This window comes from Acanthaster planci, linkage group LG06 (assembly GCF_054643075.1).
Source record: "Acanthaster planci isolate LZ-2023a linkage group LG06, COTS_SCS, whole genome shotgun sequence".
Taxonomy (NCBI): domain Eukaryota; kingdom Metazoa; phylum Echinodermata; class Asteroidea; order Valvatida; family Acanthasteridae; genus Acanthaster; species Acanthaster planci.
In genome coordinates this window covers 3,805,746-3,821,352 of record NC_141782.1, presented here as the reverse complement: position 1 = coordinate 3,821,352, position 15,607 = coordinate 3,805,746, and the positions used below count along the sequence as shown (strand labels likewise).

General features: G+C 39.8%; 1 protein-coding gene and 1 long non-coding RNA gene across 2 annotated transcripts in view; both read right to left on the bottom strand.

The window, feature by feature from the left end:
- LOC110986109 (uncharacterized) overlaps positions 1–10,763 on the bottom strand; it is a 32,023-nt gene extending 21,260 nt beyond the window's left edge. Inside the window, exons 1-8 of the mRNA XM_087138485.1 lie at positions 10,479–10,763; positions 8,099–8,308; positions 6,088–6,336; positions 4,637–4,885; positions 3,168–3,338; positions 2,922–3,039; positions 1,793–1,907; positions 758–1,025 (exon numbers count right to left, since the gene is read on the bottom strand). Coding sequence (XP_086994611.1) covers positions 758–1,025; positions 1,793–1,907; positions 2,922–3,039; positions 3,168–3,338; positions 4,637–4,885; positions 6,088–6,336; positions 8,099–8,308; positions 10,479–10,695 — 1,597 coding nt within the window. The 5' untranslated portion in view covers positions 10,696–10,763. The remainder of the gene's footprint in view (positions 1–757; positions 1,026–1,792; positions 1,908–2,921; positions 3,040–3,167; positions 3,339–4,636; positions 4,886–6,087; positions 6,337–8,098; positions 8,309–10,478) is intronic.
- Positions 10,764–12,081: 1,318 nt separating this feature from the next.
- Positions 12,082–15,166, bottom strand: LOC147798742 (uncharacterized). The gene is made up of 3 exons (XR_015425563.1): positions 14,944–15,166; positions 12,882–12,944; positions 12,082–12,258 (listed from the first exon to the last, which is right to left on the bottom strand). It is a non-coding gene; the product is annotated as an uncharacterized LOC147798742 (long non-coding RNA).
- Positions 15,167–15,607: the final 441 nt, after the last annotated feature.

Here is a 15,607-nt window from a genome sequence, read left to right as displayed (position 1 = left end):
GCCCGTTGCCTGACCAGAGAGTGGGGGGATCGTCAAACCAAAAGTGGAACTTTTGACACTTTGAACACATATTTTTTTATACAAAGGCCTATCACAGTGTGCTTTGGAAAACAAAATTGAAAAGTTGCATATCTGTCAAAACCAAAGGTTGCATGTAAGACTTGTACTCTGTAGTTTTCAATATTGAATAAACTTAACAAAAATACATTGATTTCAAACCCTGTGAAACACCTGAAATGTGCATATTTGCCGGAACTTCCTGAGGGTACATATGACTGGAGACTGACTCATTAATATGCAGAATCGTGGTCACCTTGAGCTTGACAATCAACATATAAGCCGTGGCTTGTATGCCGAATATTAACTAAAATATTCAGTACAAACAAAAAAAGACCATCAACAAGCGGAACTCAGAAGCGAGCGTGGAGGGGGAGGGGTGTTTGTTCGAACCCTGACCCCCCCAGCCTATGGGCCTGTATATTCTCTCACATTTGGACCAGGGAATGATCCATTGCAGTATTGTGTGGCTTTTGTGTTTTTCTTGAACTTCCAAACAGCCAAAATGTATAAAACAGCAATAAAAACAGAAAACAAACATCACATAAGAACTTTAGATGCACCATTTTGACATAAGAATGCCCCATTCACCAGCGCAGATTTATACCACTGAGATCAACTCAATGAAGGAAGTTAATGATAAAGATCTGACAAATGAAGCATATTTTATTGGAGTGATGAGCACTAAATATATACTCACTTGACATGCCAAGAAGTTGGTGGATCTTTCCTTGGGAGATATGAGTCTCCCAGACAGCTAAGCTGTGGACTTGAAATGTCACTGGATGCGATGGTGTAGGGGTACTGGTTGCCCCCAAGACCAATCGGGACATAGGATTAGGGGTGTAAGGCTTCGGTTCAAAATGATACTGTACTTTTGGGGGCTCAATTCCATTTATGTACAGAGTGAGGCTCTGTGTTTCACTCCATGTAAAAGCCAGATTCACCCACTCGTCACTGGGGAAGTTCTGAAAACAAAGGATTGAATTAACTGCAATTTGGCAAAATGAAAAATCACTTTCAAACTTCTTGATGTCAAGCCAACTCCAAGTGTGCAGTTCCAATGTCTGATTGTAACTGGCATGTCAGAGTCATGTCAAACCAAATGATTTCACAGATTTGAATAAAATAAATACCAAGCTTGGTGTAAAGCCTGTTAAATGGTGACGAGCAACCCCCCGCAATCACTTTTTACTAGGAGAATTGACCCCGAGTGTGCCACAAATCCACTGGCATCCTTCTTACAAGAAATGGGTGCCTTGATGAATGTTGATGATCATAGATGGTGATGAATGCAACAATAAATTAATAAATGTCATTGAAGTTTGCTGAAAATTTATAGACAGAAATTGTGGAACATAACTGGCTGGGGGGCTAATATCTGCTGCAAGTAGATTAAATAAGAGTTGAACCATTTTTTTCTGTCTTTCCCTTGAATCCTTTCATTCATAATGAATGTCATCAGTACGGCCAAGTTTGCCTGTTGCCTTCTTGTTTTAATTAGACAATTTGGAGGCTGCATTAGCTTTAAAAACTGAGGATGTGTCACATTCATTTGCTTTAATACAAACAATGTAGCAAGAAATGACAGAAGCGATTTGTGTTATACATATTCTTCTCTCTAATGCCGTGTGTGGATTGGACTAAGTGCACCTGTCTGGAACCAAAACTCTGTTGGCTCAATATGATTGGCTCCAAAAATCACTGTTTATGAAAATGTACATAATTACCCTACCTCCATCTTTAATGCAGCAAACCAACGGCCAACTGAATTTTGCACCACAGCATAAAGTCTAGCATCATTTATGTACATGACAAAACCTGGATGTTGTAAACCATATTCCCTTGTTCTGTCAAAAGATAAAAATGTTGATTGTGAGTTCTGAGTTTTCACCCATCCTATAGCAAAGGGTGCGAGGATACATCCCCCTAGCTCCCAGTTCTAGACCAGCAAGGGCCATAAGATTATCAATCCCTTGGCACCCCAGCCCCAGTTTTAGGTACAGATTCAACTGCCCCTCCTAAAAAATGTTATCTTTCTTTTTAATCTTTTATAATTCACTACAGCTTGTAACTTTTGGCCTATGACTTGGTTAGACCATGTTACATGATTCCATCATTATCTCCCAGGCCCCCCATTTGGTGAAGCAAATTTATAAGCCTGATCAAAAACACTCTCTTATCTAGAAGCCAGCCAACATAGCTGCAGCAAATTCAGCATTTTAAAGGGCCGCGGTTATGAACATCCAATCTGTAAAATAAATTTTCTTTCGGTTTAGCAGAGTTGTCCGGTCTTACAATAATTCTTTCAGGTGGAAACCTGTGCCCCACCCCCCACCATTTGAAATTTTGAAATGTACAAAGCCCATATACTAGCCGCCGTTAATTTTTTTTTAGTGCCCCTTAAAAAAATCTGTACACCCCCTGGTGCCCCCATGATCAATTTCAAGACTGATTGGTGGATCTGCACCATTGCTTGGCTGTTCTGCACTGTCAGTTGATGCTGTGGGAACCTGCAAATGTTACCCAACCATCTTTTCAAAACAATCAATCAGAGCCACTGGCACTGCCGGGGGGGTTACCCCTTTTCTTGATGGGGGGCGTGGCCCCTCCCACTTTTTGCAGGTCCTACAACGGGATGGGGCTTAATGGATCGGCCTATTAATGGCTGATGCCTGATGGTCTCACAACTGCTCCCCCTCCCTCACTTGGAAAATCGTTCTGCCGCCATTTTCCGGAGCTCTGCATTAGACAGAAATAGCAATCAATCGATGGCAGCAGGTCTGACAGATGACGATGCAGCAATCAACCAATAATACAGACTCACTAATCGCACCCAAGAGATGCACTTGCTACAGGATTACCTGATTATGAATGATGGTGTTGCAGACGTTACTCCCTGCTGGTATTTTAACCAGAGAGACACACTCAAACCAGCACTGCACTTGGTTGGGTCAGAGACACACCTTCCATGAAAATCACCTGAGAAAGAACAAGACATCAGAATATATCAAGTCATTTTATTTCAGCAACAAAAGGCCAAGGGGATATAAAATTTTGAAGAGAACATCTGGCAGTATCAGGTGAAGAACTCGGACTGTGTTACTTACCTAGGTCAATGTAAGAACCGGGACTGGACAAGTCTACCATGTCAGAGTATGGCACTGCTACGTTACTGCTTGGCCCCACAATGCCTGCAGAATTTGATAGAATATCAAATGTACTGCTGATAAATCGCCTTTGATTCCAATAGTACGTGGCCCTGGCATAGTAGCTGTTTTCTGTTGAATGAAAAATACAGATTTATTTAAAAATAAGCTGTTTTCTTCACCAATGCATTGTTAGATTGCTAGCAAACATATTGTCACTGACAAAAAACTCACCAGAGGGTGAAACTAGTTTTCCAGAAAATCACATTTGAAGTTGGTCTCTTTTTCAAATGCTTATTTCCCCCAGTATTCCTTTGACTTAACCAATGTTACTTCCTGAGAGAAGGGATCTAAAATGACACAAACCTACAACTTAATATTTAAAGAAGTCAATTTGTTTATTTTGTAAACAAACACTTTTGTGCAAAAATTCATGTGACTTGTGTCTCTTCGTGACAACGGCACACAACACACGTTTTTGCCCTAGCACATGCCAGGTGCAAAATTGCTACATTTCCAGAATCAACTTTGGCTCCTTGTGAAATGCTAAAACAGGTTTTGCCCTTTATTGTTAACGCTTTAACTACCGAAGACAACTTTATGAAAATGGACAAATGTGTTTAAGTTGAACTTTGCCCCACAGTGATCATCGTGATTTGGCTGATTTCAGTAGATTTGGTAAAAAGTGATTACACCAGGTTGTAGACATCACATAGCCTAGTTGATTTTGCAAAACAAAACCCAGGAATTTGAAAAGATCTTGATTTTGGGCCACTTTGTCCTTTCGTGAAAATGGTGACAATATGATGTGATCATGACATTACCAGAAAGCTGTGGTTTGGATGTTAGACAATAAGAGTCTTAGGACAATGTGTCAACATACCAGCGTTTGGTTATGTCACTTGGAAGTTTGGAAGCAATGTTTTGAGAACATAAATGAACACAGGTAGCAAATGGCACTAGATTCTCTCATTTTTAATACCACTTTATAACTATGTTAAATTAGAAAGAAAATACAAAACATCACCACACAATTTCCTTGTTGCAATGTTGTACCATACACAACTCATTTCCGGTGTTTTACCTTTGTAAAGTTTGATGCAAAGCCAAGGAGCAGGAAGATGTCTTAAATTTCTTGCAATGTCACGAAACTGTAGATAATGACATCAATACTTGGTCGCATATGTGTGCACTCATATGACAATTGATTTTGTGTAACCTACTTTGAGCCATGCATGTGTGCAAACCATTGGCGACTATGATCTGTTTCAAGACGAAAGAGTTTTTCTGAATTGTCATGCAGTGTCACGTAAGTTTCCTGTATGGAGTCAATACTTAAACTCGGGCAAAAAAAGTCCCTTCCTTTATAGGACTGAACAGCCACGGTAACAGTGAGGTTGCACCTTGAATTGGCTGCCTTGGTGACATACCTATGAGTCCCATCTTCCGTCTTGCCTGCCATGGCTCTGTGTAATGCTCCCAGATTGCAAGCTGCTCTAGAGTCAGGTTGGCATAGCCGGCCAGATAGTCATTCCTTCGGCCTACCAACAGCAGACTGTCTAGGTCGTTGTGTCTGATGCGGACGCGCCCTACGTGGTCCCTTCCATGGCTCTCACCGTCAATGTAGAGAACCAAGCCTGATGACTGTCTCCAGGAGATGGCAAGGTGAACCCAGTTCTCTAAAGGCAGTGAAAAAAATAAGGTTGTGTCCTTTACATTCTGCCTTTCCAAACGTGAAACTAAGTACAACCCTGAAGAGAAAACATGCGGTCAGTAAAGATGTTTTATCTACAAGTTAGACAGAAAATTCTGAGGAAAAACTCCATGACATTACGAGGTAGATTTATTGAGTAAGATTTTACAATGCATGGTAGGTAGTATGGTACTACAAAGGAAGGCCAGTAAGTCAATGAAACCCAGTCCACATATAAAATTAACTTTGAAGCATCTTGCTTCAAGTTCTTGAGTCAGGTCTGAAGTCCCTAATTGGCACAAGGTCCAGATAGACTTATCACGCAAATCTAAAATAGTTCTCACAGTCAAATCACTGTCCCTTGAGTTAATCCTTGAGTCAAGTCTCACTCTAGGTGCTTTTAAAACCACATCTCAAGTCACGTCTGAAATCAATTCAAATCCTTTGAGTCAGGTTGAGACTCGACCAAAGGGATTAGACATTGGGTTATGTCTGAACTCCAACTTGGTTTGGTTTGGTTTATTTCCAGACATCACAATTAGAACATAATAGAAACAATGTTATTACAGAATGAAATAAAAGATGATGAATGGTGGATACCAGACAGAAAGCAAACGCTTGTTCATGGAGAAGAGAGAGTAAAGAGAGTAAGATAACTGAAGGTACAGCTGAACGCTGGAATTAAGCAAAGATTTTCTTTGTCATAACATCTTAGGAATGATACAATGCTAGACATGACTGCTTCATTATTAAGGTTATGAATGCACAGTAAATATGTGATATACATGTACGTACACTAAATACATAAATAAATTCCCCTGATTCAAGTCTGAGTCCTTGATGAAGCCAAGTATCAAATTCCTTTAACTCAAGTCTCAAGTTCAGTGAATCAAGCTGTGAGTGTGCATTATATCCCTTTGAGATGTAAGTCCTGAATCACTTGGACTCCTTAGTTTCAGCTTTAGTTAAGCCTCATCTTTGAGCCATGTCTTTAATCACATCTGAAATATGCCTTGTGTCAAGTCTTAAGATTAAATGCGAGTGTCAACTAATTTCTGTCAAAAGTCTTTATTGAAGACTTTTGAAAATCTAGCTGAATAACTGAAGGTGAATTAACTCATCTGAATGTGTCTAATACTGACTCGTTGTGTGAAACAATGGCCCTCCAACAAAAGCTAAGTTTCTAACCTTCATCAGGGACAAAAATGATCTCTACGATCCACTCCCGTCTTCCATCTGCAACCGTTGCTCTCAGTTGATCTCCCCCTCGCTGGTAGAGAGCACATCCCCGTGACGACTGCCCGCCAGTGCTGAAGATAAATGCAAACGACGTGTTGTCTGCACTGGCTGAATTCCGTAATTTTACCCACAATGCAACTGTGATTCCTTCAGGACAGAGCGAGGGGTCACTGACACAAGTACCGGCAAAATCGTCGCCTGGAAGAATGGTTTGTGCATTTTGTAAAAACATGCAGAAAATGATCGTTAAAAAAGGTCAGCTGAAGTTTAATAAATTTTTTGGGCTCCGAGAGATGCCTCAGCATTTAATTTCTCTCAGCGATTCAAAGTTCTACCAGGCAAGAAGTTATTTACTATAGGACCATGATGATTATTTCAATATTTGGTATTTGATCAATTATCAAATATTTGAATATGTATTTTTTAAACTGAATACTTAACAGTAAAACTCAATGAAACAAACAAGAGAACACTGCAATTCTTTGGTTACAGCATTACATTCTGAATTTCAAGGTGTTCCAATGTAAACGTGAAGGCAGCTTTAAGCCTAAACATAATGCAAAAAGAATTTTGCCATTTTTCTTTTCAAAGCTATGTATATTTGCTTTCTGGTTTAATGGCAATTTGTTACAACTGTATATTCAAATATTCAATCAAATGGAAGTTTGAAAATCAAAGGGTTGGTTTCACCATGAAGCGACATATAGGATAGTTTTGGTGCACCACGTAGTGACATACCATCCATATGCTGTGTACATACAATACGTCAGTTTGTGATGCAACCAATGAAATGTCAGTTCTTTGAACTGATTTGGCTGGCTCTAATGACACACAAGCCATACTGTTCATGGCTGGTTTCTTATTGCAGCCTATGCAGGGCCTGTCACACTTCAAAGCTCTGAATATGCAAATAAAATCTTCATGAGTGCAGAGGTAAGTATTAATGAGGGACAGATGGAATGTTCCATTCTACTTGGATTTGCCCTCTGGAAAAGACCACTTTACCCAAAAAATGAAATTATTTTCATCATCACACAAATTTGAAACATTCCTTATGCTTTTTCCAAGAGCTGAATAAGAAAGAAATCCCTGCATCACCTGTGGGTTCAGAACATGTAACTTGTAACCCTGGAAGCGAATGTTTTGTTTACTGTGCACCTATTCTTTATAATGTTGCTGTGTCATGCGTTGTGACAAAAAATTCATTGACACACAACCCACCAATCAGATGACAGGAATGTATTCAGGTATTTAATTGTAGCTCTTGTTGCACTCTCAATATAGTTCTCTTGTTTGTGAGATCATAATTTTCTTTTCCATAAGTCTTGAACTTGGGCAAAATGCTATACTTTCTATGCAGCACTTGTAAATAAAGTTTCCTCCTTGTGCTGGAAGTGTAGGTAAAACAAGTTGTTAAAATGGAAATGCGACATAATCAGGAGAAGAACATAATTGTTTCAAATTTCTATAAATATTATAGTGATTCTTTTTCAAAGTCTGATAAGTATATTGAAATATGCTTGTTTCCATAGTCAGAGAAATAAGACAACTGGGCTTTCTCCATGTACGAAAGCTACTTCCAATTTCCATTAGGAATTAGGAATGTGTGCACCAGACACAGCAGTACCACCTGCCTCTATATCTTCTTAACCCATGAGGGGGTACTCTGATTCTACAAAGAGCAGATATTTCAGTATACAATTTGGGGACTTGACTACATTGTTGGCCAATGGGGAGGGGAACAGAGGCCATGCCTCCCCCAAAGGAATGATTAAACAAATATAATTCAAGGAAGGTGTTATTTGGAACCATATCATTTTCTTACCATCCGTAAGTGGGAACAAAGCCCCCACATTTAGCCTTGCCCCTCAGAAAGTCAAAGAAATATTGCATAAAGAAATGTCCAAACTTTTGCGCCCCCCAAAAAAATCGCTTCTCGGTCTACTCTTTGACTACATACCAAGGACAAGCCACTGATTTGAAGCCCCATCCACGTCTACTGCCCAGCCTTTGCCATCTCGTCCGGGAGCTTGGATCCAATGTGAGGAGTGGGTGATGGGCCCTGTAGCAGCGATACCAGGCTGTGTCCAGAGGGATATGTGGTCTCGCCTGAGGTAGCCATCTGTCGTCCACAGATAGTCAGCACTGCGCAGGACCTGAAGTTCATCAGCTGTGTGTGGTACAAAATGTACAGTGTTGGGCACAATCAAATTGAAATTCAAATTTAGGGGAGTCAGGTTGATGTAGTGGCTTTACTTTCCTTTCACCTCTATGATCCAGGTTCGAATCCTGCCGAGGTCAGCATGTGGATTGGGTTTTCAGTCAATGCCTGATTCCGTGAATTTTCCCTGGAATATTCATCCTGGGTTTTCCTTCCACCTCTAAAACTGAACATTTCTTCATTGCCTTCTTAATTGTTACTTTATCCTGTAATGCGCTGTTGGATGAACAGATATAAATAAAAATAAATAAATGAAATAGATTATGAAGATAGCAGAGATGTGGATAACCAAAGTGATGGTTACTGCAAGCTCACACAGTTGTAGATTGTCAACCTATCTTTGTCCTTGATGATGTTTACATTGTAATTGATAAATTGGACAGTTTAAATTATACATGTCCGTGCCCTTGTGCAGAATTGTAGACAGTGGACTTCCCTACATGCATATGTGAATTATACAAGGCTTTTGAACAAAAAACACTTATATAAAATTGTGCGCCCTATTTTGTCTTGAAATATTGTTCTTAATTATGTACCCAGGAGTGGGGTGTTACTTGATATATTGATGGACACTTTTATGTAAGGCCTCACTAAAAAGCCCACTTACAACTCTATTTCAAATTCAGTTAGTTAATGTGCTTTAAAATCCCCAGTCTCATGTAGAATATAGGCAGTGATCCCTGGAGGTTTGGGGACAGTAAATGATAACGCATCAAATTGTTTGTGAGTACAATGTTGAGAATAATTTCATGAGATGACAGATAAATTATGTTCTTCTCCAAACCGAAAAACAAATCCAGTGAAATAGACAGACCATTTTCACCTGTCACTGCATGAATTATTCTTCCTACTGCACAATAATGTGAAACATTTGTTGTTTTGTACAATGCCAGAGTAAATCCCTGCAAAACGTATACCATTACATTCGAGTTCAGAAACTGAATGCGATTATAGATGTAGTGCTCAATTGGTTTCAGTTTGTGTGTTTTCTTTCCCATTTGTTTTCCCCCATCAATTGGAGATTTCAAATGGGATGCAATTGGTTTCAATATTGGCATTTTGTTCTTTGCTGTTAATTTTCCCCAATCAATTGGAATTCAAATGGGAATCAACGTTCCAATTGGTATGCTTTTTTCTGTTTCTTTTCCTGGATTAATTGGAAATTTCAAATGGGATGCAACTGGTTCCAATTGGTTTGCTTCCAGCTTGTTTCCACCATCAAATGGATTATTCAAATGAGGCTCAATTGGTTTGAATTGGTACTGAAATGGTTGCAATCGGTTCTTCGGTTGGTTGCAATTGGATTATTAGTTGGCATTCAAATGGTGTAAATTGGTTTGAAATGGTCCAACTGAGAAAAGAAGTGGCTCACTGCATACTGAAAATTTGGCTCGTTCTTTTCTAAAGCAGGACTCTTTTGTCATGTTTAATAACCTTGAGCAGAGCTCAAATCATTTAGATTCGAATTACTTTGTATCGCTAGAGAAGGGAGGGCCACTCCCTTACATTCCTTCTGTTGAAAACTGGGTTGGGCACTCTCTATAAAGAGATAGAGCCATATTGCATGTCGAGGATTTGCGACTGGGTGCTGGTAAAGGCAACATGCTGTTTTGATTTGTTTCTGTTGCGTATATAAGTTGAAATACAGTTGAGTGCCACTACTGAAACACATGGATATCCTGACAAATTCTGTAAGTTTATTTTCTAATCTTCATTTGTGCCCCGTGCCTTATCCCAGCCGTGCCTGTAGTTCCTGTAATTCTGTTATTATTGTATAATTTACTGGTTATTCTGTATAATTATAGATGTAGTATTGAGTGTCCACCAAATTGTTCAAAGATGGCACTTGATTCAGTTATTTGCTGGCTAGAGCCACGAGCTAATTGGATTGTGAAATACAGCCGAGAAACTTGTTAGGCTGATTCTACTGTATTTATTTGAATCCATACTGCCAAATTGTAAATATCCGAAAGGATGCAATAATTTTTTGTTCATTAAATGCCAGAGGCTATTTGGCCAGTGGCAAATATAAAAACAGTTCTTTTCTATTTAGTTGATTGGTGTGCGTTCCCACTACTGGCGGAGTCCTAATTAAAAGGATTTCGTTACAGTATCATACCTGTAATGCCCAGAAATTGATGGCTTTCAAATTCATATAAATATCTGTCCCAGATGACAAAATCAGACACAGTCATTGGTGATGTGCTCGACCTCTGACCTGTACCACCGATGGTCACAACCCAAGGCGGTAGTGATGATGTCACATTGTCCACTGGCAATTGTGTTCGGATCACATCTAGTGTACCTGACCTATGGCTGTTGATGTAAGCAGCCATATCTGAGGCAGGACTCCAAGTAAATGCGAGGTTGAACCATGAGCCAAATGGAATGTTCCTTAATGGAACAGTAACTGTCCAGACATGACTGCCGTTATTAACTGTTGGAGAAAAAAATGGAAATTAGAGCATGAGAGAAATCTCTAATGTACAAGTGTCAACAGATTTTAAATAAGCCTTTGATTTTATGCTTATAAGCCTATGTAACATTAAAATTTTTAACAGTTTGGGAGTAAACTCTTGGAGGCACACTATTTTGAAATACCTGTATTGACATTGCACAAAAAAATGTCGGCAAACCTATTTTGGCACATAGGATGTTGGTTTTACAGGATGCATTTTAAGTACACATAAATAAATGGCCCAAGACTGAATTACTTTACTTTGTGTTGAAAATTCTGTTGTCTGAATTTTACAGCAGGTTCGTCAGTCAAAATGTATTTTGTTCACATGCTGTGCCTTCAGGAGTTATATAAGAAACATCTTGCCTGTCAATTTTAGCACCAAATCAGACATACCGTTCTGGCAGAGTGCCCAGCTTTCCAAGACTGGTCAGCCACACAAATGTATACTTTTTCTTCATTGACTTGCTCGATGCACAAGGGCCAACAGGTGTGAGGCAATGAACATCAAATGGCCATAACAATAAAACTGTATCTTGGATTTTTACTGAAACTTCAGATTTGGACTAATAACGAGTGTTTTTTACATGTCTGCTAAGTTTCAAAAAGGTTAAGCATGGGACAGCTGGGGGGGGCAGAATCAGCTCAAAGTTTCACAAAATCAAGCTGAAAATATGCTATATTGTACCAAAAACAGGTTTCATAATCCATTCAAAAGACGTTGAATATCACAGTAACTTATTATTTGTTTATTTTACACACTACTTTCCTTGTTTGTTTCTTTCTTTGTTGGGTTGTTTCTTTATTTGTTGGGTTGTTTGTTTGTGAAGGAAGGTTAAGTTCACAGAGCGAGCTTCAAATCTGTTGTACCTCACCTTTGAATTTCATCTGTTTGTCGGCATTTAAGAATATGCCCAAATAAGGAAGGTCCTCCTCATATACACCAGTCCTAGCAAGAAAGAGGACTGTATCTTCTACAGTGGCAGCTTCTGGCTCTAGAAGCACCCACAGAGACAGGGCAAAGCCACGATCACAGCCAACCAGCCCAAGTTCTACGCAGGTCCCACCTAGGAATAGTTGAAAAAAAAAACGTGGTTTACTGTAACACACAACAAATTGTGTTATGATAGATACCATTTCTGGTGGTCTCTATATAGTCATCAATCCTGATAAAAAATTTTTACTGTATAGCGAATCTTGGGCATTTAACTTCTAAGAACGGCCGATTTTTGGCTGGTAACAACCTTACCTGAGGACTCATACACTGGGTTGAGAGAGGAGTGGGCACCAGTGAATCGGTAGTATTCACCAATTTGTCCCCTTCCTGGGACTTTTGCAGCACCGGTTGGTGAAAGGTTGGCCTCAAATTTAGTTTCCAGGGTGCTGTAGTAAGTCGCCTGACTGTAGTAGGGATTTTGCCTTGAGTTTTCATATTGTGGTACTAATGGAAAACAATGGAATACATTATTGCAGCGGCAAAATATCTTTCCATTTTTACATGCATGTAAAACAAGCCAAACCAACTTGTTAAGCATTTCTGGTAATAAAACCAAGGATTCCATAAAAGGGCTCTAGGAACTATAGCTAGTAAGCCTGAAGAAATCTACAAAGAGTAGACAATGAGAGGCAGTCGCAGCATTTACAGGGGAGAGGAAAACACAAGAGGAACTATCTGGGTCAAACTCACAGAATTAGGTGGGGAAAGAAAACACAATCCATCTGTAGTCTGAGCCAATAATCTTGGGTTGCAGTGAGTGACACGTGAGGAGAGGAGCACAACGCCAACCTGACTCCACACCACTGACGGTGGAAGCAAGGGGGGGGCATACTTTTTGCGGGTCAATAATAGGGAGATGGGGTTCGGCTGGATGGATCGACCTATCAACGGCTGATGTTTGACGGTCACACCCCCCCCCTTCAACGATCGTTTCACCGCCAGTGTTCCACACTTTGCTCTACGAAAAGTGCAAAAGCAGTATAGGATGCTCTAGGCCTATTTCAAAAAGAATTTGTGGTTATCAAACTTAGCATACAGAGTAAAGTATATGTTTTAAATATACATACTGTTAAACAAATCCTGCAGAGGTACGTCATGAAGAGTGGAATAGTCAGCATCTGGATACAATTCTGAAGTCAAATATAGCACAGAATGCTTTTTAATCTTGTGAAAATGAACTGGTGAGCATAAAATTTGTAAAATATCACTGATTTGGGTATCTTGTTGGCTTCAGTAAAAAATGTAGGCCGAAGGCAACGGGTGCAGTTGTTTGGATTCAAAATTGAAATTACTTATGGCCCGTAAGTGACACCAATGCCCCTGTGCCTCTAGATGCCAATGGCCATATCTATGCCCCTCTATCAATTGCATCAAGTAATAAGCTTTGTTACCCCTCTCTTAAACCCAGAGGAGACAACCATACCAGGGGTTGCGATGTAGCTTATCCCAATTTTTCCTGTATTTAAAAAGCAAGTGGCATCTAATGTGGTCTTTTTAGACAAAATTACAAAATAAGATATCAAGTGTAAGGCTGTGCTGCTGACTGAAATCTTTGACTGGGAGACAATGATTGGTAATTGGGACTTCACTTATTAGCAACGTGACACACACTAGCTGACATGGTTGACGATCTTGAAAAGTATAAGTCTGCTGTGATGAAGGACATTCAGATTTTTAACACCTGATGGGTGGGTGCATGAGAAAATAAGGTACCACACGGTGTACACGCGTGTAGCCCTCTACCTGCTTGATGGGGTGATGCTCCACAATGTATGCACGTACAGCCGCAGCTTCTGCGCGGAGCGCTCTCTCGCTGCTGACTTTTTACAGAATCATATACATATACTTCCACGCTGCTGAAAGTCATAAAATGTAGTTCCCCAAGAAAAGGGTACTCGCATCGCCGTCAATTCCTAACTGTGGAGTGTGTGATTGAACGATCTACAAAAATTACACTTAAGTGGGGCAAAGGACAGCACCCCTTCCTACAAGTATTTTTCCCATTAAATATTTAAATATGACGGGGGGAACGATTTGTTGGACTAGTCCATTTTCTTTTTCCTCCGAAAAAATAGCGCAAAAATTACCCGAAATTTTGCCTCACCCACACAGTATCAACTCAGTCGTTACCAAAAGTTGAGATTATTCAACACCTGTTTAAAAATAAATGTTTTTAACAAAATCATACATATATTATTAAATTTGTTTCCCGAAACCACCCATCCAGGTTTTTTTTTTTCCACTGCTCGTTTTGTTTTGTTTGGCGCCACTCAAACGTTAGCATTTGTTACCCATCCGACGAAACACACACAAAAAACAATGTTTTTACTGGCGCAGAATGTTTGGAACATCGCATTGCGGAACATCGCATTGCGGACTTTAAACAAAAATGGAATTTATGAATGAAAATGTAGACTTTTGCTTTTCTAAGGGCTTTTGAAACTTTTATACCGTATGTAACATATACAGTTTAATGCTTGTAGTCAGAAGACAAATCGTGACCAGCAGTTCGATTTCTGCCTGTTTTAGTGGTTTATAATTAAACAAGGTGTGCACCGTTGTGTTAGTTTTAATTTCAATGCGCCATACCCAGGAAAGCTCAATGAAATGATCCATGGCCGTTTGATTCAAATGGCCCTATTTCCTCATATCATTTGGAAAGTCGATCTGAGTAACTGAGTAGTAATGATTTTCCCCTCGAGAGTAGACAAGCTGTCATTCAATTTGTGTAAATAAACGATTGCCGATACTTCAGCTCGTCCACTGAGCTGAGGGACGACGCCAGACGGGCTGATCAGTTCCCACCATGATCAGGTTGAAGTAACCGCCGGCTGCTTTACTGGTTGGCAATGGGAAGGCAAGAAATACCTATTAGGTATAGTGGACTGGAGTTCCTCTTTAGTCGAGAAAACTCTTAATTGCAATATTTTTACTATGTAAGTCGCCACAGAAAAATAGGAATTCCTGGTTAAATGAAACAAGAGTGTGTATAAAGTGCGACCGTCGACATTGCAATTGCTGTCCCTTATGTTCTTTTCTCCCGCCCACAGTCGCTGCCTCCACTGACATGAAATGTTTACAATAGAATGGAGGAAGTAGTCAAATACTAATTCTACTTTTTATACTTACCAAACTGCGTTGATCTCTGGACCGCAAGTACGAAGATGGCACATCCAACTTGAAAGATATTCATGACTTGTGGCCTTTCCGCTATGGTGGGGAAAAGAATAATATTTGATCTGTAGCCAAATACTGCAGGAAATTCCTGCCCACGCGCTTGATGGGAATGTAATTATTCCTTCAACTCGAAGAGTGCCAAAATGTTCCGGGACTACAGCTGGATTCCTTACACAGGCACGGGGTTTAAATGGAGGGAGGCAAAACGCTCAACCAACTCGTCTCACGGTGCGCACGCATTTAGTGCAGCTTGCGGAACTGGAACAAAAAGAAGGAACGCTATCGTGATTAACAAGTGTTACTCTCACGCTAATCAATAACTGTAAACTGAATAATTGTGGCATTGAGATGCAATGAATTTTGATATGGCTTCCTCTCCACATTTGTTGACATAGTCGATTGAGATGTATTGACGAAACTCGTAGATGATGGTTCGTGGTTTGAACGGACAGCGGCTATTGATTCCTATGTGAATTTTTCATCGTGTGCTGATCGTCAATATAGTTGTCATGGCGATTTTCCAAACTAGCGTTGGCTTCCAAAATAAATATATAAATTAAACAATATTATTCCTGTGTTGCACCTCTTTCTCCATGGAAAGTTATTACTTTAATTA